At 58.9% G+C, this 20411-nt stretch overlaps 7 protein-coding genes across 7 annotated transcripts; 1 reads left to right on the top strand and 6 right to left on the bottom strand.

Annotated features, from left to right (window-relative positions):
• Position 1: 1 nt before the first annotated feature.
• Positions 2-3583, top strand: SDRG_05695 (hypothetical protein; the record flags this gene model as incomplete). Its single annotated transcript, XM_008611424.1, has 21 exons — positions 2-118; positions 169-267; positions 315-392; positions 439-472; positions 530-584; positions 628-850; positions 901-1070; positions 1120-1256; positions 1302-1395; positions 1489-1641; positions 1688-1796; positions 1842-1913; positions 1958-2118; positions 2171-2291; positions 2335-2550; positions 2601-2767; positions 2807-2840; positions 2885-3003; positions 3045-3176; positions 3224-3296; positions 3344-3583. The coding sequence occupies 21 exons, from the start codon at positions 2-4 to the stop codon at positions 3581-3583; spliced, it is 2604 nt and encodes an 867-aa protein (XP_008609646.1).
• On the bottom strand, positions 3552-6815 carry SDRG_05694 (hypothetical protein). The gene is made up of 10 exons (XM_008611423.1): positions 6626-6815; positions 6296-6577; positions 6019-6250; positions 5817-5965; positions 5727-5767; positions 5391-5679; positions 5251-5340; positions 4045-5203; positions 3813-3988; positions 3552-3762 (listed from the first exon to the last, which is right to left on the bottom strand). The coding sequence occupies exons 1-10, from the start codon at positions 6710-6712 to the stop codon at positions 3622-3624; spliced, it is 2646 nt and encodes an 881-aa protein (XP_008609645.1). The 5' UTR covers positions 6713-6815; the 3' UTR covers positions 3552-3621.
• Positions 6816-7103: 288 nt separating this feature from the next.
• On the bottom strand, positions 7104-9787 carry SDRG_05693 (hypothetical protein). The gene is made up of 9 exons (XM_008611422.1): positions 9400-9787; positions 9110-9351; positions 8686-9054; positions 8403-8636; positions 7740-8300; positions 7617-7689; positions 7484-7569; positions 7305-7439; positions 7104-7257 (listed from the first exon to the last, which is right to left on the bottom strand). The coding sequence occupies exons 1-9, from the start codon at positions 9758-9760 to the stop codon at positions 7186-7188; spliced, it is 2133 nt and encodes a 710-aa protein (XP_008609644.1). The 5' UTR covers positions 9761-9787; the 3' UTR covers positions 7104-7185.
• Positions 9788-9828: 41 nt separating this feature from the next.
• Positions 9829-10752, bottom strand: SDRG_05692 (hypothetical protein). The gene has a single exon (XM_008611421.1). The coding sequence runs from the start codon at positions 10722-10724 to the stop codon at positions 9855-9857; it is 870 nt and encodes a 289-aa protein (XP_008609643.1). The 5' UTR covers positions 10725-10752; the 3' UTR covers positions 9829-9854.
• A 391-nt stretch (positions 10753-11143) lies between these two features.
• On the bottom strand, positions 11144-13997 carry SDRG_05691 (hypothetical protein). Its single transcript, XM_008611420.1, has 14 exons — positions 13877-13997; positions 13607-13831; positions 13208-13554; positions 13086-13161; positions 12919-13039; positions 12719-12877; positions 12230-12673; positions 12044-12185; positions 11929-11995; positions 11810-11875; positions 11664-11761; positions 11516-11621; positions 11353-11467; positions 11144-11304 (listed from the first exon to the last, which is right to left on the bottom strand). The coding sequence occupies exons 1-14, from the start codon at positions 13954-13956 to the stop codon at positions 11257-11259; spliced, it is 2094 nt and encodes a 697-aa protein (XP_008609642.1). The 5' UTR covers positions 13957-13997; the 3' UTR covers positions 11144-11256.
• An 878-nt stretch (positions 13998-14875) lies between these two features.
• SDRG_05690 (hypothetical protein) lies at positions 14876-15838 on the bottom strand. Its single transcript, XM_008611419.1, has one exon. It carries the CDS (start codon positions 15782-15784, stop codon positions 14942-14944), a length of 843 nt encoding a protein of 280 aa, XP_008609641.1. The 5' UTR covers positions 15785-15838; the 3' UTR covers positions 14876-14941.
• A 964-nt stretch (positions 15839-16802) lies between these two features.
• SDRG_05689 (hypothetical protein) lies at positions 16803-18331 on the bottom strand. Its single transcript, XM_008611418.1, has one exon. The coding sequence runs from the start codon at positions 18288-18290 to the stop codon at positions 16878-16880; it is 1413 nt and encodes a 470-aa protein (XP_008609640.1). The 5' UTR covers positions 18291-18331; the 3' UTR covers positions 16803-16877.
• Between the last annotated feature and the right edge of the window lie 2080 nt (positions 18332-20411).

The raw sequence follows: 20411 nt of genomic DNA, 5'->3' as shown, positions 1-20411 counted from the left end.
AATGGTGCGGATGTTGCTCGTTTGGTCGATGGCCGCGCTCGCAAACGCAACGAGCTCCATCGTATTTCATGTGCTGGCGCCGGTGGCTGGCACGCCGTCGACCGCCTTCTACCACCAAGTCGTTGCCATTCCACCGTCGAGCGCTGCACTTATGATACGACCGAGTAGGTGCAAGTCGCAGCGGCGGCGAGCGTCAACCAAACCAACGTTTGGACACTCACGACCGACGCCACGATCAATGCGTCCTTTCTGCCTCTCTGGCTGCAGGTAGGATGGCTTGGACAGCGTTGAAACCGAAGGCACGGCCTGTCTAGAGCAACGTCATGTCGGCCACCCCAGGCTCAACGCTCGTTGTCAATGCCTCCGTCGAGGTCGACCCGTTCTCGATTCAAGTACTTGCCTTGGTCGCTAGAGATGGCTGGTGTGACGGAGCCGTAGGTGGTGTTCATCAACGATACACTCCTCGCACCAGGTATTGCAGATCCTCGAGAGGCCGCAGGTGACTCAATTGACTCAGATGGAGAAGTAGTGTGCACCACCTCGTGTGACGCGATCCACGAAGCGCAAGCCGCCCACACAAGCTGGTAGCAATGGCTGTTCTCGAAGAGGCGTATCAATTTGTGGTAGGCTGCTAACGACCCTCGGGGCGAGTCGTAGCCAGTGGCTCTTTCTCGTGGGGCAGCGACCGCTCTGCGAGATTGCTACTGCGCTAAGTTCGGTGCTGCAGGAGCACCGCGTGGATGCCTACTTTGGTCTAACAAGCGCAAAGTCCCAAGTGAGCCAGGTCGCAACCAATGCGACGGTCGTGACCGCGTATGCATATGCGCACGCGACCGCTGCATCGACCACGGTACACGCTTCGAACCCGCGTGGGTCTGTTGGTGTAGTAATATGCACTAGTGTTCGAGCGTCTATGAGGCGTCGCCGGTTCTGAGCACGATCTCGGCGCACGTCGTCTCCAAGTACGCTATGCACGTGTCGCTGCATAGCGACAGCACGCTGGGCGCCTACGCCCTGAGTCAGACCCGCCTGCTCAAGTCCTTTGAAGCCAGCGAGTCGACGACCGCAACGTGCGAATAATTCGTGTCTAGTGTTTTGGCTCATGGAACGTGGGGGTAGGTATGTCCCGTGGGTCATTGTCGGTAGTTTTGTGCTGCTCTGCGCACTCGGCATTCTCTACGGGCTCAAGTACAAGGGCCTCAAGCTCAAGAAGCACAGCCTTTTTCCCCGCCAGAGCTCGTCGACCGAGATGGACGGTGTGCGCGCGTCTGGAAATTATCAAGTTGATATTTGCCATCTAGCGATTGCGACGCTGCCTCGAACGTCGTCAGCGATCGACTTGGAGATCGGGTCGAGTGACGACGACGAGAGCGACCGGCCTCGCCAGTACACCATGTAGCTTTTCAGTCAAAGTAAAGACATATTGTCCTGTTTTAAAGTTTGTGTCTAGAAAAGAGCTATATACAGTGTTGACTCGATAGAAAGTAGAGTCTCAACTGCCATGAAACCTTCGGTGTGGACTGTGATCGAGGTGCGGGACCGGCCGCTCGAGTGGCATGTTGAGAGTAGCGCGCGCATCTTTGAAGCAAGCTGCAAGTACAAGCAGCTTCGCACCCTCCCGCCACCGCTACCGATGTCAGCGTACGCTCGCTTCTCGACTCCTGCGTACCCCAAGTCGCTCGACTAGACAAATCGACGACATTGTGCTTCTGGATGCGTCGATGAACCGGCTGCGACAAGTACCACCCCTCGCTTCATGGCCCAACCTCCGAGAGCTCCGCGTGCAGCTCAACCAGGTACGCAGTTGTCATCAAAGTGACCGGTGGCGCATGCAGCCCAAGCTCACTGACGTCGCTGGCCTCGACGGATGTCGCCACCTACGGGTACTCAACGCCGCAACCAACTTGATCACGGTACCATTATCACTGGGAGCGACGCCTTTTCGCAGCGTCTCTAGCACGTGCGGGGACTGCCTACAGCCAACGCTCTCGTGAGCTTGGACCTCTCGTGCAACGAGATTGGGTCGCTGGACGGTCTCGACGTCTGTGTGCACTTGCAGACGCTGCTGTTGGACGAGAACAAGCTCACTACGCTACGCGGTGTCGAGGGCCTTCGATCGTAGCTGCTGCGTCACACGCAGAATATCGCTCATGTAGCGACGCGGCTGTAGACTCGAGCGGCTCTCGGTGCGTCGCAACCAACTGCATGACGACTGCTTGGGGTCGGTGGTGCCCCTGCAGCAGCTGCGCTCGCTTGCTCTGAGTTATAATCATCTCACCGATCTCGACGAGGTACGACCTCTCTTCCTTCTTTATCGCCACATTGTCGACGTAGCTCGTCAAGACAGTACTCTCGCTCCCTCTGCTGGACGAGTTGGAGGCACTGAGCAACCCCGTGACGACCGGTGACGCGTACAAGCATCGCCTCTGTCAACACAAGCATCTTCAGCAGCTCGACATGAAAACGATCTTGCCGACCATGCGGCACACGCTGGCCAAAGCCGCCGACGCCAACGACGTCGCGTCCCTCGTGACCGAGACGACGCAGCTCGTATCGTCGCTCTCTTGGTGTTTGCTGCCTACGTAATGGACGATGAATAGTACATGGACCACATGCAGCAGCAGAAGCGCGTGCTGGACGACGGACTGCGCTTGTACAAGGCGCGGCAAGCCATGCTCACGGCCGCGCATGACGAGTGCGTCGCTGGCCTCCACGCCGACCTCGCCGAGTGCGTTCAATTTGCCCGCGGCCTCTCGCGCCACGACAAGTGCGTCGTCCGATCCGCGCGTCGTCTGACGAACCGTAGGGCCTCGTATCTCGTTTCGAAAGCGGGACTCGAGGTCGAATCGCAAGTCGCCGTATCGTCTAACGAGCATCTCTGCAGGAGTGGAAGCGCATGCTAATGGCCTCGATGGCCGCGCAGCAAGACGACGAAAAGAAAGCAGCGGAGGTGGCCGCGAGGGACCGCCACGCCGCGCTACTGCAGCGGGTCCGGGACACGAGGTACTGTCGGCTCTCTCGGGCGCGCCCTACCCTAGCCCTAGTCCGGACCAGCAGTTGCGGGAGCTGGCGGCCCACCGCCCGCACGTGTGGCGGGACCTCAAAGCACTTGCTTTGCAGCAGCGCATGGTCGACGAAGAGGCCGACCGGATGGCCTCCGAGGCCCGCGACGCCCAGTAATTTGCGCCAATTTTGTAGTTAGTCGAACCGATGATTCGAGTAGGCTGGCGGCACAAGCGCAAGCCAAAGCCATGGAGCGAGACGCCCGCGTGGAGCTTGTCCTGGGCCTCGCCAAGGTCCAGAGCTCTCGTAGCCACTAAGAACTGCAGCCAAAGAGGCGTAGGACTTGAAGTTGCACGAGACGCCAGAGTACACGGACACCTTGCGTCGGCTACGTGTGCGGGGCGATGCGCTTGCTACGCGACGGGCCGCTGCGAGACGCATTCAACGCGCGTATCGCCGCCACAAACGCAAGGAATTGCCCGAGATCCCGGCGCATAGCGCGGTCGTCGCGATCGTCGAAGCAGTTGTACCGGCGAGCAAATCAAGGTTTTCGCTGCCGTGGCGGAAACGACGTGTCTAACTAGTACACAGAATTGAATTATATAACAGGAATCTAGCCTAGCCAAAGAGCCGCGGGACGGGGAATGCAGTGTGCACGCGGGGCAGTGAAAAGTCGCAGAGACCGAGGATCGTCCACTCGACAAGCTGCTTGGCGTGGAGCGCGTCGGCTTCGAGCTGCTGGACGCGTATCAGCTCGTCCTACCCATGTTTGTATCAGTCTATCAACTTGAAACAAATTCAAATCGTACCACGTGCTTTTGAAAAATGTCTTGGAGCTGACCGGGCTCGAGCATGGCCGTGCCCCGGCGGTGCATGTCGTTGCACACGGTGCGGATGAGCTGGCGGTGGCCGCGCGTGAAGGTCTCCTTGAGCTGCGCCTGCTGCGCTTCAAAGCGCGCCATCGTTTCATTTGCGAGTTTTTCGTCTAGCATAATAAAGACTGTTCATACAAGGTGCCACGAGAAGGATCGAAGCGTGTACCAATGTCCATGGGCTCGTCTTCGTCGAGCATGCACGTCGTCAGCTGCATCAGCAGCGACCGCGCATGGCTGGCAAACGGCGACGGGGTCACACTGGGTGGCGCCGCATCCAGCGTCGGCTCGACCGCAGCAACAATCGTAGCGACCTCGGCGATCGTGTCGAGGCGCGACGGAATGACCTCTACCGGTGGCGGCGTCATTGCCTTGACGGGCGACGGCGGCGCTTCAGCAACGACCGCCGGCTCGTCCATGATGAGCTCCTTGTTGCGGCGCTTGGGGATCACAAACGGACTCCAGTCGCGCTGGTCGTCGACCACCTTCTTGGTTGGTGTCGACGGCGCGGGCGTCTGCGGCAGGACGGGCGACGAGCACGGCGAGATGGACACGACAGGCGACGGCACGGCGATTTTGGCCGGGCGCTTCACGGGCGTCACGAGCGCCGGCGTGACTGCTGGCGGGTGCACGACGATCGCCACCGGCTTTGGTGCGAGCGGCTTGAGCTCGTAGCTCCACGGCGACGCCTTGATGCGCTTCTTGGTCTCGGCGACGGTGGCCACCGCGGCGATCTCGGGTTCGAGTTTGCGCTTGAGCGGCGGCGACGCCAGCACGTTTGGCACAACATCGACGACGACCGGGGCCGGCGTTTCGACCACCTTGACCTTGAGCGGGCGCACGATAAACGTGTCGTTATCGTCGACCACGGACGGCGGCGGACTCGGCGTTTTCTTCGAGTTCTTCTTGGTTTTCTTTACTTTGAGCTCTTTAGCCGCCGTGAGCTTCAGCTTGCGCGGCTTTGTCGGCGCGACGAACGCCTGCTTGGGCTCACCGAGGAACTCGTGGAGTACGTGCACGCGGAGTTCGTTCGTGTTGGCCGACACCACCATCCACTCCTTCTCGTCTTGGATCTCAAACGGCAGCAGCGTCAAGAGCCCGCCTTGGTCCTGGTAAAACGACTCGTAGCCTGGCACGTACGTAGGTGGCGTGTGGACACCGAGGGCGGCATCCGCGGTGGCTTTGTGCACAAAGACACTGCCGTCCGAGCACATGCCGAGCGTGACGCCCATCGGGTCACCCGTGAGGTTGGACAAAGTGCGCAGTTGGCGCTTGCGAAAGTTGAGCGTCGGGCGCGCTGCCGCGACCGCCGACGACGACGGAAGGTCCTACGCATGGCATGCTCAGTTCCCTACCCCTAAGCGACACACCGTACGAGTTCAAAGCGCTTGGAGTTGTCGAGGTCCACGAGCGCTAGCCGCTCCGACCCGCCGTACGCATAATGGCCAAACACTTCGACGGCGTCCTAGATCGTAGAAATGTGAGATGCTTCAAAAGCAGAGAAGAACAATGTACTGTCGTGTGCTTGATGTCCGTGTACTCGAACGACGCGATCGTGCCATCGTCGGCCGTCGCTTCGGAGAGCGTCCAGACGCGGATGGCTTGGTGCTCGGACTTGGAGATGACCTGGTTAGGGCCGGGCCCGAATGAGAGGTACTCGAGGCTAATGCCGTTGGTCTGACGGTCAAAGACGCACTGCCATGTCCACTTGGACTCGTCGTCGTCGGACGAGGGGTCCCAGTAGAAGCGCCAGAGGTGCAGGTTCTTGATGCCGAGACCGCAGAGCACTTGATACTCGGTCGTACTAAGGTGGAGGATCAGACACGAGGCAAGTACGACGCGTGGACGGACATGAGGCTGTCGCCGGGCACCGCACGCACCGCACCGAAGCCCTAAACAGAGGTGTGGGCATGCAATGGAGAGAGTCGGCAAAGCACGTACGCGCAGCTTGGCGTCGTTGTACGAGTGCGTCACGACCTCGGCCGTCGGGACACCAATCGTCTCGGTTGGTAGCACGATCGAGTCGATGTCGATGACGAGGATCTCGGTGGACCCGCGGTAGACGCCAGCAAAGATGAACCGACCGTCCTCTACGACCGAAACCCTATGAGCGTTCTTGCTTAAGCAGTGGCCAGTGGCGCACCCGGAATGACAACGTGGACGCGCAGCGTCGTGTACATGCCACGCGCGGTGATGTGTTCGAGGACGACGCCCTTCCGGAAGACGAGCGCGTTGGCGTCGACGGAGCTGACTTCGACGACCCCGACGTCAATCGCGCGCTTAAAGTTGTCGACAAGCGGGTAGAGGCGGATCGTGCCATTGTTGAAGCCGGCGACAACGAAGCGGCCAGCGCGGTCGACAGCGACTGACGAGACCTACGCAGCACGTTCGCCCACGCTGCGTCGTCGCGCTCTGCGCACCTGAAAGTCGAGCGCAAAGTGGTTTGCCGGCGTCGATGGCGTCGCCTTGGCCGGCGACGAGAGCGAGTCGAAGAGCACTTCGCACTCGCTGTCGCTGTCGCTCTCGCTGTCGTTCTCCACGACGTTCTCCTTGTTGAAGCTCATGGCCTTGTAGTCAAACTCTTCCTCGGACGAGCTCGCGCCGCCGTCGTCGTCCTTGAGGTCGAGCACCTTGGCGATCTTGCGCTTCTTCTTGCCTTGGCTCAGCGTGAGCTGACGCACGTCGCCGAGCCCCGCCGGCTTCTACGTCCCACCGTTTAGTTAGTCGAATCCACGCGACGCTAGTCGAACCGTCTTGAGCGGCGGCGTCAGGAAGGACATGGCGGCGAGTGTGAAAATGGCTCCGCACTTTGGCCGACCGCGCTTTTTAATACCCATATTTTATTTTGCATACAATCACCAAGTGCAAAAGCACCATTTTAAAAACGAACCGGGCGGCGGTATAAAATCACTCGTGACAGCCATCGTGGGCGCGGGAAGAGCGGCCGGTTATCCGGATAAACCGTCCGGATAACCGAAAATTGGCGCACTTTTTGAACGGCCGTCGCCCACCCAGCGCAAGAGAGTCGGTCGAATCGTTTAGTCGTCGACAGTCGATAAGTCGATATTCGTAGTCGAAACGCGACCTGACCGCGTACCTGACAGCGTTGATCGTACAGGGCGTCGTTTGGAGCACGATAGAAGGGAATACTCAGTAGGCAAGGCGCAGGTCTCAGGGCCCACCCGTGGAAGTCAGCTGCAACCTTGGCGACTACAGTGTACAGCGGTGTATCACGGCCTGCTTGTGCGCCATGGAGGGGCCAAATGCAAGGGTTGTGTCCCCAATAAAGCGTCTCTTGTATTGGTTTCGTCTACGCCTCCGGGTTTGGCGATGCGACGGCGGCAAGACGCGCCATGTAGATCGCATGCCGCTCCTTTGTGAGCTATCATGTGCAATGTGAGTCAACTATCAAGTTGATACAGAGTCTACCTCTTCGCGCTCGGCGTGGAGCGCCATCTCGAGTTGTTGGAATGCCTTCATTTTGAGCTGGACTTGCTCCATTTGGCACTGCAGCAAGTCCCGCATGAGATGCTTGACAGCACTTGCCTCTTGTGCCGCAATGCTCTACGGTACCATGAGGCTACGATCGTCGAGGACGAGCGTCGTACGTGTGCGTTGGCAGCAAGCAGCGCCACGGCCGTTGCCGACGACACCTGCTCGGACACGACGTTCTCGAGCGACACGTCTTCCTTTACTACATACAGGCTTCAGTGGGCGCTAAGATAGGTAGAAGGGACGTACAGCTCAAGCCTGCGTCATTCGCCGTCTTGGCGAGCGCCTTGGCGCCCTTCTCGAGGCCCGCCTTGGCTGTGGCCTATAAACCAAAGACGCTACGTCGGTCGCCATGCAAAATAACAGTTGTACCACCGCTGGACTTGACGCTTTGGCGGCCGACGGCGTGTTGAGCTCGTCGAGCTTGGCCAAGACCGCGCGCGTCGCTGCTTGTACGAGCTGCGGGTCGGCGTTCGCGACCATGTCGGCCACGTCGGCCGTCGCGCGCGCCAGCGGGAACAACCCCGAGGCCTTGGACGTGGATGCGTTTCGACGCGGCTCTTGCGCGTCGAGCGGCAGCTGAAGAAACTGAAAGAGGCACTCCTTCGGCGGCTTGCCGACCGTGTTGCCGACCTCGTTCCAGTCGATCGCCTGGGACGTATCGAGCGCGTTGAGAGCGTCGACGAGCCGCTTGGACTCGTCGGCGTTCCACTTGCAGCTCGTGGGCAATGGCACAAAGTCGGTCGCGTCCAAATGCGTTGGAAATTTGCGCTTCGCAAAGCAGTTTTCGCAAATGCCAGTGCCCGGCCGGGCGCCCCACGCATCAAGCTTCCGAAGCGGCCCGCCGAGCTGCGACTGGCGCTCCTTGCGCTTGGCGTCCAGCGACAACTCGTACGCGATCGCACTCTGGACGCACGATTCGCACACGCTCAACTACGCATTGTACAATCAGATCTCCGATCTGAGAGGCGAGATATCCGATATCAGATTTCAGATTTCAGATCTGAGAGGCGATATCGTATGTGTACAATGTACCGCGGGCGTCGGGTAGGCCGCGACGTCGAGGTCGAGCGTCGAGGGGACGCTGGGCGGGAGCGCGTGCGCCGGGACGTGGTAGTTGATCAAGCCCCAGTGCGTGAGAAATTCATGCACGCGCAAGACCGCGCACACGTCACCTGCAAGATTACGCCGGCATGCCGTGGCCGTCAAGTAGACGTGCGGCTGCGCGCGCGAGGCATGCACCATGTAGTTGCGGTACGTCACATAGACCTAGACAAGGTGTCCATACTGCTCGGTCTCGTGTTGTAGAGCGCGGCACCTGCGGCGTCTTGGACCGGATCGTGCCGGGCCGCGGCTCTTCGAAAAACTCGGGCAGCATGCGCTTCTCGAGCGGGTGCACGGCATCGAGCGAGAACCAGCGGCTGCAGCTCGGAATCGCGACGACAGTCTGCTGCTCGACAGCGACCGAGCCCGGCGCAGAGTGCAGATGCACGGCCACACCTTTCGTGGGCTCGGACGTGGCGCTGGCCTCAAAGTGGTCGAGCACGCTCGTCGTTGGCTTGTTGGTCGTCGACGACTGCAACAAGAGCGAGACGGCCGCAGCGGCGCCGCCGTCGAGGCGTGCGATAACAGTCGGATCGACCTTGGTGTGCTTGACGCACGCCGGTGTCTCGTTCGCGGAGGGTGACTGGACATGGTGCATATGTGTCGTCCATGATGGTTGGAGGAGAGAGTCGTCGTACCCGAGGACGCTTGGCGGTCGACGGTGTCATGTAGTCGAGCGCGTTGACCCACATGGGCGCGTACTTCTTTTGCGCATTGTAGAACTCGGACGAGATGTTGAAGGGCGCGGCCATGGCTTCGATCGAGTCAATGTGCGTGTCCGTCGTGATGCTCGTGCGGAGCACGTACTCATCGTAGGCATCGGGCAGCCCGGGCCAGTGCACGACGACGTAGTCGCCGACGACGCCGACGACACGACAGCCTAGATATGACGTCGCTTAGGCTACATGACTTGCGTGTTGCACCGTACCGCGTCGCTCGAGCTGCGGGTCCGTCGTCGTCGTCGCGACCACATTCGAGTGCGAGAGCAGCGTCGAAACGATCACGTCTGCGTCCTTCGTGGCCTTCTCGCGGATGTGCGTCAGAATGTCGTTGGGCGTCAGCGACAGCGTGAGCAGCGGGTAAATGTAGCCCGAGAGGAGGCGCTCGGTGCGGAAGAAGATCCCGGGCACGAGGCCGCTCTGGCGCAGGTGCACGAGCGCATCAATGGCATGCGCCGTGACGTCCGGGTGCAGACGCATGAGCAGGATGCCCACGGACGCGCGGAAGCCTTCGTCCCGCGACTGGTTGACCCCATCGGGGCTCGGGATCGGCCGCTCAAGCTTCGTCATCCGCTCTTGTATTTTCACCAGCCTCCAATTTCAGCCAATCACAGTACGCAACCGTCCAAACTCAAGACTCCAAACTCCAAACTCAAATCCGTTGTTAGATCGAGGCCATGGCCTGCTGATTGACCTCGGGTGGCACGCCGACGACGCCCGTTCGTAGCAGCCACTCAAGCTCGTGGGCGACGCCGTCGTCGTCGTGGTCGTAGCGCGAGACGCGGTTTGCTGCCCGCTTGACCGCATCGTCGCCGTTGGCCATCGCGATACCCAGTCCTGCGGTCTGGACGAACTCGAGGTCGTTCAAGCCGTCGCCAAACGCGACCGTGCGCGCGAGAGGAATCGAGAGATGCTGCGCGAGGCGTGTGAGCCCGACGCCCTTGTGCACTTGGCTCGGGAGGCACTCGACGAACGTCGAGTACTTGTTGAAGGTGAGGCTCGGCACCTCAGCCGTCAGCGTGGCATGGATCGCATCGACGTCACGCCCGAGGACCGCGAGCTGGCATGGCCGGACGCCCGTCGTGTCGTACTCGTCGACGAGGTTATAGACGCCGCCCGTGCGCTTACTATACTCGTCAATGAGGTCGTAGTGGTGCGGATGCGTCGGCTTGGCGTGGATCACACCGCGCTCCTCGTCGTACACGTTAACGCAGCGGTCCATATTGGCGGCCACCCGAAGCACATGGCGAACACTCTCGACGGCCATCGTGTCGATAAAGAGCGGCTTGTTGGTCGGGTCAAAGGCGGCGGCGCCATTGCACGACACGAGCGTCACGCCGTGGTCAAGGCCGAGCTGGCGCGCCGCCTCCACCATGCACGCAGTCGACCGGCCGGAGCACAGGGAGACGATGGCGCCGGTCGCGACGACAGCACGGATCGCCGCGGCCGTGCGCGGGCTCACGTGGCCGGCCTTGTTGAGGAGCGTGCCATCGAGGTCGAACGCGAGGAGCGAGTACCACGGCGCCTTGCCCATGCCGCCAAACCAATATTGGTCCTTGTGCAATATTGGGTGCCGCCATCACCTTTAATGTTAAAAACACTTTGCATACAAATATACAATGCAGCGACAAGAAAGCAACAGGTTTAAAACAATGGGACGCAGCCAACTTCAATCGAATCTTCGGCCGACGACGGCCTTTTTGGCCGCCATCTTCGGATTCCCACCCGAGACGACAAGCCATATCCTACTATCTTGCTACTATCCTATCGAGCTATCCTGCTATCTTGCTGTGCTATTCTGTTCTCCTGCTGCGCTATCCTGCTCCGACAAACAGCCGCAGGAAGCTCACACACACCGCCGCGCCAACCGCCCACGTCAGGACAGGACGTGCCATCCTCGTCGTCTTCGGAGCTGCTGCGATCAATGCATTCTCCAACCGTCGAGTCCTGCACTGGATACCAAACATTTTGTCTTCCTTCAAGGTTGTAGTTGATCTAGCATCAGACTACCTCTTCCTTCCTAGCTCGACGCGCCCTTCACTGCGTATCCCATATGCAGAGACGCTCTATTCGTCGTCGGCAACGTCGTTGCCCGGCAAGATGGCTTGACACGCCTACGTGCAAGCTTCGTCTTCCGCTCATCGACACTCCATCGAGCCTACCTGCATGAGCTGGGGCACGTGGAGCTCGTGGAACGAGAGCGACATGAGGTCGAGCGCCGTCATGACACGCTGCAAAGCCTCGGCCGAGATCGTCGGCATCTTGGGGTAGCGTTGGCTAGTACACCGCCGTTTGCGCAACACGTATATATACAATACTGCATACCTAAAATGCGTCAAGAGAATGTACTTGGCGTTGGCCTTGAGCCCGACGCCGATCGCTTCGTCGGTCGTCGAATGGTCCTTGGCCTTGGCTTCGTCCAGCATGCCCTCTACACCACAGTCGCCCGCTGCAGGGACACGTCCATCGATACCTTCAAAGGTGGCTTCGTGAATGAGCAAGTCGGCGTCCTCGGCGTACTGGACGAGAGCGTCGCTCGGGCGGCAGTCGCCCGAGAAGGCGACCTTGAACCTGCGTCGCTCCATCTTTGCAGTCCATTCACCCAAGGTGTATCCATACCCGTTGGCACATATGAGCACGAGCGCATACGAGAGGTGGCAGTGCTTGACCGGCACGCACTCAAAGCTACATGCGCGATGAGCCAGCCGTATCGTATCGTGCAAGGAGACTCGTCATACCTCGTCACGCCATACCGTTGCTTGAGAATGTCGCGAATGGCCTTTTCATTCGACCCAAAACGCTCCTCTACACGCAATGCAACTGAGCGTGGTCGTGCCAACTGTGTGCACATACGGTCCTTGGCGCTGGGTCCATGGACGTCAAAGAAGCCGTTGCTCTCGTACATGTACTTGGCGTTGATGCTGGCGTCCACCGCGCCGTAGTCGCGCAGCCAGTTGAGCACGTGCGGCGGGCCCACGATCGCTAATGGCGCCAACTACAACGCATTCGGTTGCAAGTGCCGAAGATCGAACCCTGTACCTCGATCGGACGACGACTGAGGAGTCGCACAAGACCCAAGTGGTGGTCGGCGTGGTTGTGCGAGATCCACACCACGTGGAGGTTGGCGAGAAGCGCGTTTAGCGCGGCCTCGTCACCACCAACGTGCCGGTACAGCTGCCCGTACGTGCCTTCGCCAGCGTCCAACAAGAGGTACGCGTCACCAAACCGAAGCAAGTTGGACGTGACGTTGCGGTACTTGGACGGAATCGCCGAGCCCGTGCCGAGGAACGTGACAGCGCCGGCTTGCACGCAGGCAGTGCTACTACTGGCGCTTGGGCCCGGCGGCGCCACAGTCACGTTGGCCTCGCGGAGCATCGTCTGCGTCTCGGCGATGAGCGCGGCCAAGTCCAATGGAGTAAAGCAGCTCGCGCGATCGACGCCTTGCTTGGGCACAGGCACGAGCGTGTACTTGAGCAGCGGTTCCTACAACTCCGTGTCCATCAAAGGCAAATGCGTCTTGCGACGTACGCCGACGATAGCGGCCCCAAACTCTGTGTCGACCGAGGTCGTGGTGTTGGTTTCGTGGTGCGACGGGGGAAAGGTGCCAGGAAAGAGACCATGCAGCGTGGCTTGAAGGGCCGCGCTGGCACGGTACGGCGTCCGTTGCGGACACGCCGTGTGGTTGACCTACGAAGTGTGTGAGATGCAGTGGCTACGACAAAGTGAACCAGAATGTGCTGCACGCGACGACCAAACGTCAGCGTCCACGCAATGTAGTCGGGGTGCGAAACGACGTCCATGCCGCCCATGTGCACGAGCACAGCGAGGTCCGTCTCGCCGCCTTGATACCTATGGCCGATACCATCAAATGCCACGTTCGTAAGTGAACACGAACTTGTGAAAAGCGCGGGCTTGCAAGAGAGGCGCGATCGACGACACACCAGGACACGCCACGACCGCAAACGCGGCGCCTAGCCGAATGCACACTCGGACGCTGGCTAGCGAATGCATTTCTACCTGGAAGCGACGGCTCGACGCACTGCGCCGGTGTCACGACCACCGACTTGCCGTCGACAACGACCGTAACGTCTTCACCGCGGTGCAAGGCGCCGCAGAGCGGGCCCTTGGGCACACCGAGGGCGAGCGCTTTCTGGATCAAAAACTTGCCGCGCTGGCGGGGCGTCTCGCCAATGTAGCTCACGCTTGTGACCGTTGGGACCTTCTGGCGCTTGGCCGCGTTCTCGTCGTCGGTGTGTGCGCGCGACGACGTCACAACGACAGCATCCAGCGTCATGTTCTCGTCTGCGAGAAGCGGCGCGTCGCTCGCCGAAGCAATGTCGTGTGCTTTCAGCTCAAACTTGGGCCTACTACGATCGTGAGCCAACGACTCTAGGATGTGCAACCGCAGGACGCCACCGGTTGAGGAAATGGCGCGTCGCGTGAAGAAAAGAGGACGTGCCGTCGGGTCCGCAGAGGCGCAGGCCCTTCTTGCCAATGTCCGAGATGGTCAAGATGAGGCCAGGTAGGCCGCCCAACGTCTCGGACGTGAGCTCCGTGAGAAGGACTGTCTGGAGCTTCCCGAGGCGCACCCGGTGCTCCATGCACACTCGCTGGAGGCCTTCGCCCGCGTTAAAGAGGTACCTAGCACCGCATGGCCTAAGAGGAAAGAGGAAGATGGTCAAGTACCGCTGGCTCTCGCCCGTGACGATGACGGACGGCGCCATCTCGGCGCTGCCGACGCCGAGCACTTGGATGTCGAGGCCCATGGCTGCCAAAGTGCAATCTCCAGAACCTGATTTTATACCACGGAATTCACACTCGTAGACTTGCGTTTTGTATGTTGAATAAAATGCAAACAATATCATTACGCAATACCATGGGCCAATCGTTGGCGAGATGGAACGGGATGCATTGGACGTGGCAGCGCCGACTGCCAGCTTGGCGTCGGCTGCCAAGATCGTCGCGGGAGCGCTGGCTAGAACCAACATTCGAATGGTATCAGCTCTAAGAATGGGCAAGCGCACAATGGCCGGCCACCGAGTGTCTCGCTCGACGTGTGTCGAGGACATCGAGTGTAGAGTCATGCTTTGTCCTCGCTCGTTGTAGTGGCGGTGCGCTGTAGCATAACGAATGACCATAACTTTGCGTACATATACCATTCCAAACGTTCCTACAAGTTGTACCCGTAGGAAGCTTAACGCCACTGCGCATTCTATTTCGCGTTGTTTAAGTGCTCGTTTGTGACCAACATGACAAACGGCGTTCACCCGATCAACGCCGTGGACTGGTCAGACGTCGAGGACGTGCTACGGCAGCCGGACCAAGTCGGCTACGAGCTCTGCGTCATCTCCGAGATAGACTACCAAGTACGAGCAGAACATCCTCGTTGTCCGCATCTCGGAAGCCATGGCATCCGCGAGTACAAACTCTTGACTGTCGACGACACTAGTATCGTTGATCCGGCAGACGTTACCCCAACATTTGACCGCCCGGCTTCGTTTTGAGGCGAGGGTTTCGCAAGGTGGTGCGTCCAAGGACGACATCCTTTTGTTTTACTCCAACATACACGTTGACATATATGTGTCATCGGTTCACTAAGGCGCGACGACCGAGACCGCCTACTGACTTTAGCAGGGTGCATCAACAATAATTTGGTTGTAGTCTGCAGCAGTCAGGACACGAAAGTAGGCATGGACAACACACACATCATGTCCTTATCGACCGCAACATGGCGATCTTAGATCTTAGCGCTTAGACATTGCGGTAGCCGTGGAGCGGCTTCTTCTCGTCCGAGTTGCCGTCAATGTGGTTGACGTTCTTGGCCGTGTGGAAGAACTGCACATAGGCGCCGAGGGCAAAGAGCACGAGCGTCGCGGCAAAGTAGCCCCACCACGAGGACGGCACGTTGTTGATGAACGACGCGTTGCCCTTGATGTTGGTGAGCTGGTCGCCGGTCGGGTACCCGCCGATAAAGTGGCCGAGCGCGCCGACAAAGATGGCCGCGCCGGCAAACGACGTCGCAATGACAAGCGCCGTCTTCTCGAGCTTGAGCGCCGCGACACCGCCGGCAATCGCCGTAATGATCACAATCGCGTAGTGGACATACAAGTGGTTCTCGCCGCCGAGGCTGGCCGTGAACGACGCGTCAAAGATGAAGCCGCCCATCGCACCGGCGACCGCGCCGATCGCAAAGATACCAACGTCGTAAAAGTAGAGGACGAGGACCGCCGCGAGGATACCGCCAATGACAAAGCCGACGTACGCCGCGTTCTGGTTGGCAAAGAGCTGGAGGAGCACGTCGTACGAGAAGCACGCGCCAAAGAAGAACGAGGCCGCAAAGAGCACCGGGTAGATCATCTTGTAGCCGACAAAGGTGACGCCGAGCGACGCAATGAGCGCGACCGCGGCAAAGATGCCCTTGAGCGCCGAGGCGGTCGCCGAGTCGCCGCCCGAGAGCGTGTCAATGACTTGCGAGCCCGAGGTGTTGAGCACCTTCTGCACTTGGTTGACGGGCGCCGTCGTGGCAGAGTCGGCAGCGACAAGCGCGACGCAGAGCGCAGCGGCCGCAAAGTAGGTCATGGAGCGGGCCATCATATTGAGCAAGGAGGCGGCAAATTCACAACTGACACAACCTTGCGATCGTCCCGTGCCGAATTCATGACAGAAGGTGGGCGTCTGATTGGTGCGTTTGGTTTATTTTCGGCATCTGCCAGCGCAGCTGCCGCTGGTCGCAGATGCAATTCGCTTACAACGTGCGTGTCCGACGCTGGGGGCGGCCTGTCTCGCGCGGGCCGACGTCAATTGGTCTCAAGTAAGCGAATTGCAGGTGAAGTGCAGGCGAACCAGGTTGCTGCTGCATGGAGCGCACGCAAGCAATTGCTTGGTACGCAACCAAGTGACCAAGGTCGACTGCCGTACCCAACACTTCAATCGTGTACCGGTACGCAGTCCTGTTGACGCTAGACGTTGACCACGGCCACGCCAGTCTTGGCGCTCTTGGCTGCTTGGCGCATGAGCCACAGATGTGGTCGGCACTGGTCGTGGTGTGGGGAATAAGAACTGAGAAGGAGCGCTGAGGAGGAGAGAACGTGAAGCAGAGGAGCGGTAGCTGACAGAGGAGCGTGCGTACTGTAGCACTCGGGTAGTGGATGCGTGGTGTGGATACACGCTGCGCAGCTGCCGCGCGCCAAGGCGGCGATGACGAGGGTCCGTGGGCGCGATCTTGACGCCGGGCGCTTGAGTAGCATCTGTTTTCGAGCACTCGCCCACACAAGCCACGCGAGATGATGGGTCGACAACTGCGACGCCACCGCGGCTCCTCGAGGCGATGTCAAGAGTCCCGACATGGCGCGGACCGAGCTGCTATGCTTGCGTTGGCAACCAAATAACAAATAACACACGCAGAACTGAGAGGTCCCCGTCGGCGTCGCACCCTTGGGCGATGGGTTCTGTGAAAGTCGGCGTGGCACCTGCTGTCCGCACGCGTCTCGTGGCTTTGGATCGAAGCAGCATGCCTCATAAGCCGAGGACCATCGAATGTCGGCGGCTAGCACGACTTGCCCTCAAGATTCTGGCTCGATACACTGCCATAAACTACAGCGCTCCTACTGCATGAACTCGCAAACAACAGCATATTGATGGCGAAACTCAACATCTCGCATTCACAAAGTGTGTCGACGACGGAGGTTTAGCCCATGTGGATCGTGGCGGCGATGCCCTGCTGGCCCATGTTGCGGAGGTGCTTCAAGTGGGCAACGAACGCCGACGTAAAGTCCGGCAAGATGGCGTACTTGATGTTGTACTCCTTGCAGACGTCGACGATGATGGGCGCGATCGCCGGGTAGTGGTACTGCGAGACGCTCGGGAACAAGTGGTGCACGACCTGGTAGTTGAGCGCGCCGGCAAGGAACGTCGTCATCCACGAGCCATGGGCGTAGTCGACCGACGTCTTGACCTGCGAGACGGCCCACTCGTCCTGGAGCGCCATCTTGGCCTCATCGCCGCACGGGTAGCCGCACTCGGTCGAGACGTGGCTAACTTGGAAGTTGAACGCGAGGTACCAGCCGGTAACAAACTCGGCGAGGAAGAAGATCGCGAGGTACGTCTTGATGGGCATCTGGAGCACGGCAAGCGGAAGGTACACGCGGTAGAAGGCCCAGAACGACTTGGAGCTGATCATGGCCATCCACGTCGAGAGCGCGTGCGGGTTGACGCGGATCGGGCCGTTCGTGTGCGAGCCAAACGTGTCGGTGAAGTCCTGGATGCGGAACTTGAGGCCAAGCACGCCGTAGAGCGGCGGAAGGTAGATGTGCTGGAACGCGTACATGGGCTGGAACACCTGGCGGTTCACGATGCGGCGGATGTCGCCGTCCATGTTGACCGGGAGATCCGGGTCCGAGCCCGCAACGTTCGTGTAGATGTGGTGGCCCACGACGTGCTGGTTGAGCCACGACACCATCGAGCCGCCGGCGAACCAGTCCATGGCGAAGCGGCCGACGACGTAATGGAAGAACGGCATGTTGGTGTACGACGCGTGCGACGAGTCGTGCATGACGTGGAGCAGCGGCAGCGCCTGGCAGACGCCGAAGAGCGCCGCGGCCGCGAGCTGCAGCGCAAAGATGGTCGAAAAATGCATGCCGTACAAGGCGAGGCCGGCGACCGCAAACACGACCATCATGCGCCAGAGGCCGGGGAAGCCGTCCTGCGGGTGGAGGTTGTTCTTCTTGAAGTACTCGCCAACGCGCTTGCGGCACTCCTTGTAGAAGCCCGTGTCCGGCTTGAAGGTCGGAAACTCGGTCGGGCCCGTGAACGTGCCAATCTCATACTTGTTCAAGATCGACTCGGCTTTGTCGCTGAACGGGTGGTACGAGTCGAACGTGTCGGTGGCCTCGCGACCGGCGTGCAGCAACACCATCTCGCGGCCGCCGGGGTGCTTGTTGGCCCACTCGGTCACGTCGTAGACCTTGCCGCGGATGATGATCCAGGCCGAGGTCGCCGTGTTGTGCTGCGCAACCTCCTGCCATGTAAAGGCCTTCTTGCCGGCCACCGGCGTCTCGTCGACGGCGGCGTGGCGCTGGCGGAGCTCCGTCTGCGGGGCCATGCTGCTGCTTGTCTTCGCTGAACTTCGAAAGCCAAACTAAGAATCCCAACTCCAGTGGTTTGTAGATCTTGGATCATCCGGATACCGCCGGAAACGGCCAATCCATGATTTAAACACAACTCAACATCTTATAATTTGTATTTAAATTGTATAAAACAAAAATGGAGCTTGACCCTGACGGCAACGACCACGTTTTAAACACTTTGCGTGCGTGGCATCATCTCGCCACGCCGTGTGACGCAACGTATTTTGATTGGCTAAGGTTTGACACCCGATCGATGATTGGTTCGTTTTGAAAACCAACGGCAGCGCGTGGCCATGCAGCGATCTTCGCCTGCCGCGATCGCAGGCCGTAAGAGAGGATGGTATTACCACGAGCCTTGCAAATATTCAAGTCCAGATAGAACGAGAGCTTCAAGTACGAGGAAAGGTTTAAGGCCCACGCCTGCAAGCCACAACGCGCTGAGCGTGAGTCGTTGAAGCTTCTTCAAGGCTGCAGGCTTTGCCACGCATCGCTCCATCTATGCACAGAGTCGCGCAAGCCATTAAGAATCGAATCAAACGGGTGGCTCGTGACTGACGTGTGCAGCCGTCTATGCTACCAGGTGTATGATCTGCCAACGTGGGACCCTTGTGATACGTTTTTTGAAAGGCCAAGTCTTTGGGTTGTGGCGGGCTGTAGAAACGAGCTACTGGCTCGGAAGAAGGCGACGAGCCTCTCTCCATAACGGCTGCCAAAAGCGATGGCTTGGTACTGTCTGTCTTCCGCGCCGGCAAACAAGGCATACCTCGATAACGAATGTCTTCTCTGGTGGGGCGACGAGAGTGTGTACACGTTGATTCGAGACAACGTGTCGCTTGCTTGTTGTAGGAGCTTGAGTGGGTATTGGTATGTGCTAGATTAGGCCGCCACGCGGACCGACGGGTCGCCCAGCACTCACTCGAGCTCTCGGTGAAGAGGTGTGGCTTACAAGTTGCGAGCATGCAGAAGCAACCGATTAAATATGGGTATATGTGGCTATTATATGGATAAATATGGCGTGTAACACAATTAACAGATAGTCCTATTGCGCACACTGTAGATCTCAAACGTCGGAGTGACGTAGCGCCTTATGCTCTCTAAGCCGCCATCTAATGTCCCTTTCAGTATTAGCGATTCCATTTTGAATGTCGCTCGGCCGCCCGACCAGCCTCCGTTCACGAATGCGGCAAAACACATCGCACAGGATTGGCCCAAATGATTCGAAAAATAGCCAATAGAATAGTTAGATGAAAGTATATTATTAAACACAAACAGCAAGTAATTCATCTACATAATAATGCGATTCGACGGTGCGAGCTTCCTTGAAAGACCACGCTGCCACGTCGTATTGCACGTTGCACGACTTGATCCAGTGACCCAGGTAGGTACATACCAAGCAAAATCGAAATATGGCTTTGAATTGTGCGATTCATCTCGTGCCATAACAGTGATCTCTGCTAAGGCCCCGTTTGGTGCTCCTCGTTTTCGCCTCCAAAACGTGTTTTGTCATGCATCTGGCGGTCGCGCGCGTTTTTATGCACCAAATCCGCAAAACACGTTTGTTGCGCGTTTGGTTGACCAAAACACGTTTTTTTGTGAAACGCGTTTTGGCCAAAATCGGGGCCCAAAACGTGTTTTCCAAAAACACCTCCGGAGCTGTTTTTGGGAAGGGCAAGGGGTATTTTGGGAATTCGTTGGAGTTCATCAAATGGGTGCTCACATCGTCCACGCTGTTTTATGGACGTTAAACTCCATTGCGCTTGTACTTGGCGGCGTTTCTTGCCTCTACAGCCATCGAAGAACTACCAGCCCTCTTGAGCCCATTCGTAGTCGAGCGCAGACCCTCGTATTGGTGCCGACTTCGTCTGACGTTGCCAACTCGTTAGTCACACGGGTACTTACCTTCCCATTGGCTACTGCAAGATATCATTCTTGAGGAAATAACGTAAAACGAGCTCACCAAACGCGCGCGTTTTTGGAAAAACGTGTTTTCGTAGTTTCTGCATCTGCTTTTGCGGCAACCGGAAAAACACAAAACACGTTTTGCGCACCAAACGAAGCCTAATAGTCGTCGTACGCCGCTGCGTACGTATGGGCAT

The sequence above is a fragment of the Saprolegnia diclina genome (genome assembly GCF_000281045.1).
Source record: "Saprolegnia diclina VS20 unplaced genomic scaffold supercont1.15, whole genome shotgun sequence".
In the NCBI taxonomy this organism is placed as follows: Eukaryota; Oomycota; class Saprolegniomycetes; order Saprolegniales; family Saprolegniaceae; genus Saprolegnia; species Saprolegnia diclina.
This window is presented reverse-complemented; position numbering and strand designations above follow the sequence as displayed.

What these genes read in the sequence shown, in the direction of transcription:
- SDRG_05694 (XM_008611423.1), bottom strand. Translation starts at nt 6,712, where the DNA reads ATGGGTATTAAAAAGCGCGGTCGGCCAAAGTGCGGAGCCATTTTCACA. An exon ending in AGACGAGCCCATGGACATTG is followed by an intron (nt 3,989 to 4,044) that starts GTACACGCTTCG and finishes TTATTATGCTAG; the next exon opens with ACGAAAAACTCGCAAATGAA. An exon ending in ACATTTTTCAAAAGCACGTG is followed by an intron (nt 3,763 to 3,812) that starts GTACGATTTGAA and finishes AAACATGGGTAG; the next exon opens with GACGAGCTGATACGCGTCCA.
- SDRG_05689 (XM_008611418.1), bottom strand. Translation starts at nt 18,290, where the DNA reads ATGGCCCCGCAGACGGAGCTCCGCCAGCGCCACGCCGCCGTCGACGAG.
- SDRG_05690 (XM_008611419.1), bottom strand. Translation starts at nt 15,784, where the DNA reads ATGATGGCCCGCTCCATGACCTACTTTGCGGCCGCTGCGCTCTGCGTC.
- SDRG_05693 (XM_008611422.1), bottom strand. Translation starts at nt 9,760, where the DNA reads ATGACGAAGCTTGAGCGGCCGATCCCGAGCCCCGATGGGGTCAACCAG. An exon ending in TCCGGTCCAAGACGCCGCAG is followed by an intron (nt 8,637 to 8,685) that starts GTGCCGCGCTCT and finishes CACCTTGTCTAG; the next exon opens with GTCTATGTGACGTACCGCAA. An exon ending in GAATGACGCAGGCTTGAGCT is followed by an intron (nt 7,570 to 7,616) that starts GTACGTCCCTTC and finishes GCCTGTATGTAG; the next exon opens with TAAAGGAAGACGTGTCGCTC.
- SDRG_05692 (XM_008611421.1), bottom strand. Translation starts at nt 10,724, where the DNA reads ATGGGCAAGGCGCCGTGGTACTCGCTCCTCGCGTTCGACCTCGATGGC.
- SDRG_05691 (XM_008611420.1), bottom strand. Translation starts at nt 13,956, where the DNA reads ATGGGCCTCGACATCCAAGTGCTCGGCGTCGGCAGCGCCGAGATGGCG. An exon ending in ACGCGCCATTTCCTCAACCG is followed by an intron (nt 13,555 to 13,606) that starts GTGGCGTCCTGC and finishes CGATCGTAGTAG; the next exon opens with GCCCAAGTTTGAGCTGAAAG. An exon ending in ACGTGCCCCAGCTCATGCAG is followed by an intron (nt 11,305 to 11,352) that starts GTAGGCTCGATG and finishes GCTTGCACGTAG; the next exon opens with GCGTGTCAAGCCATCTTGCC.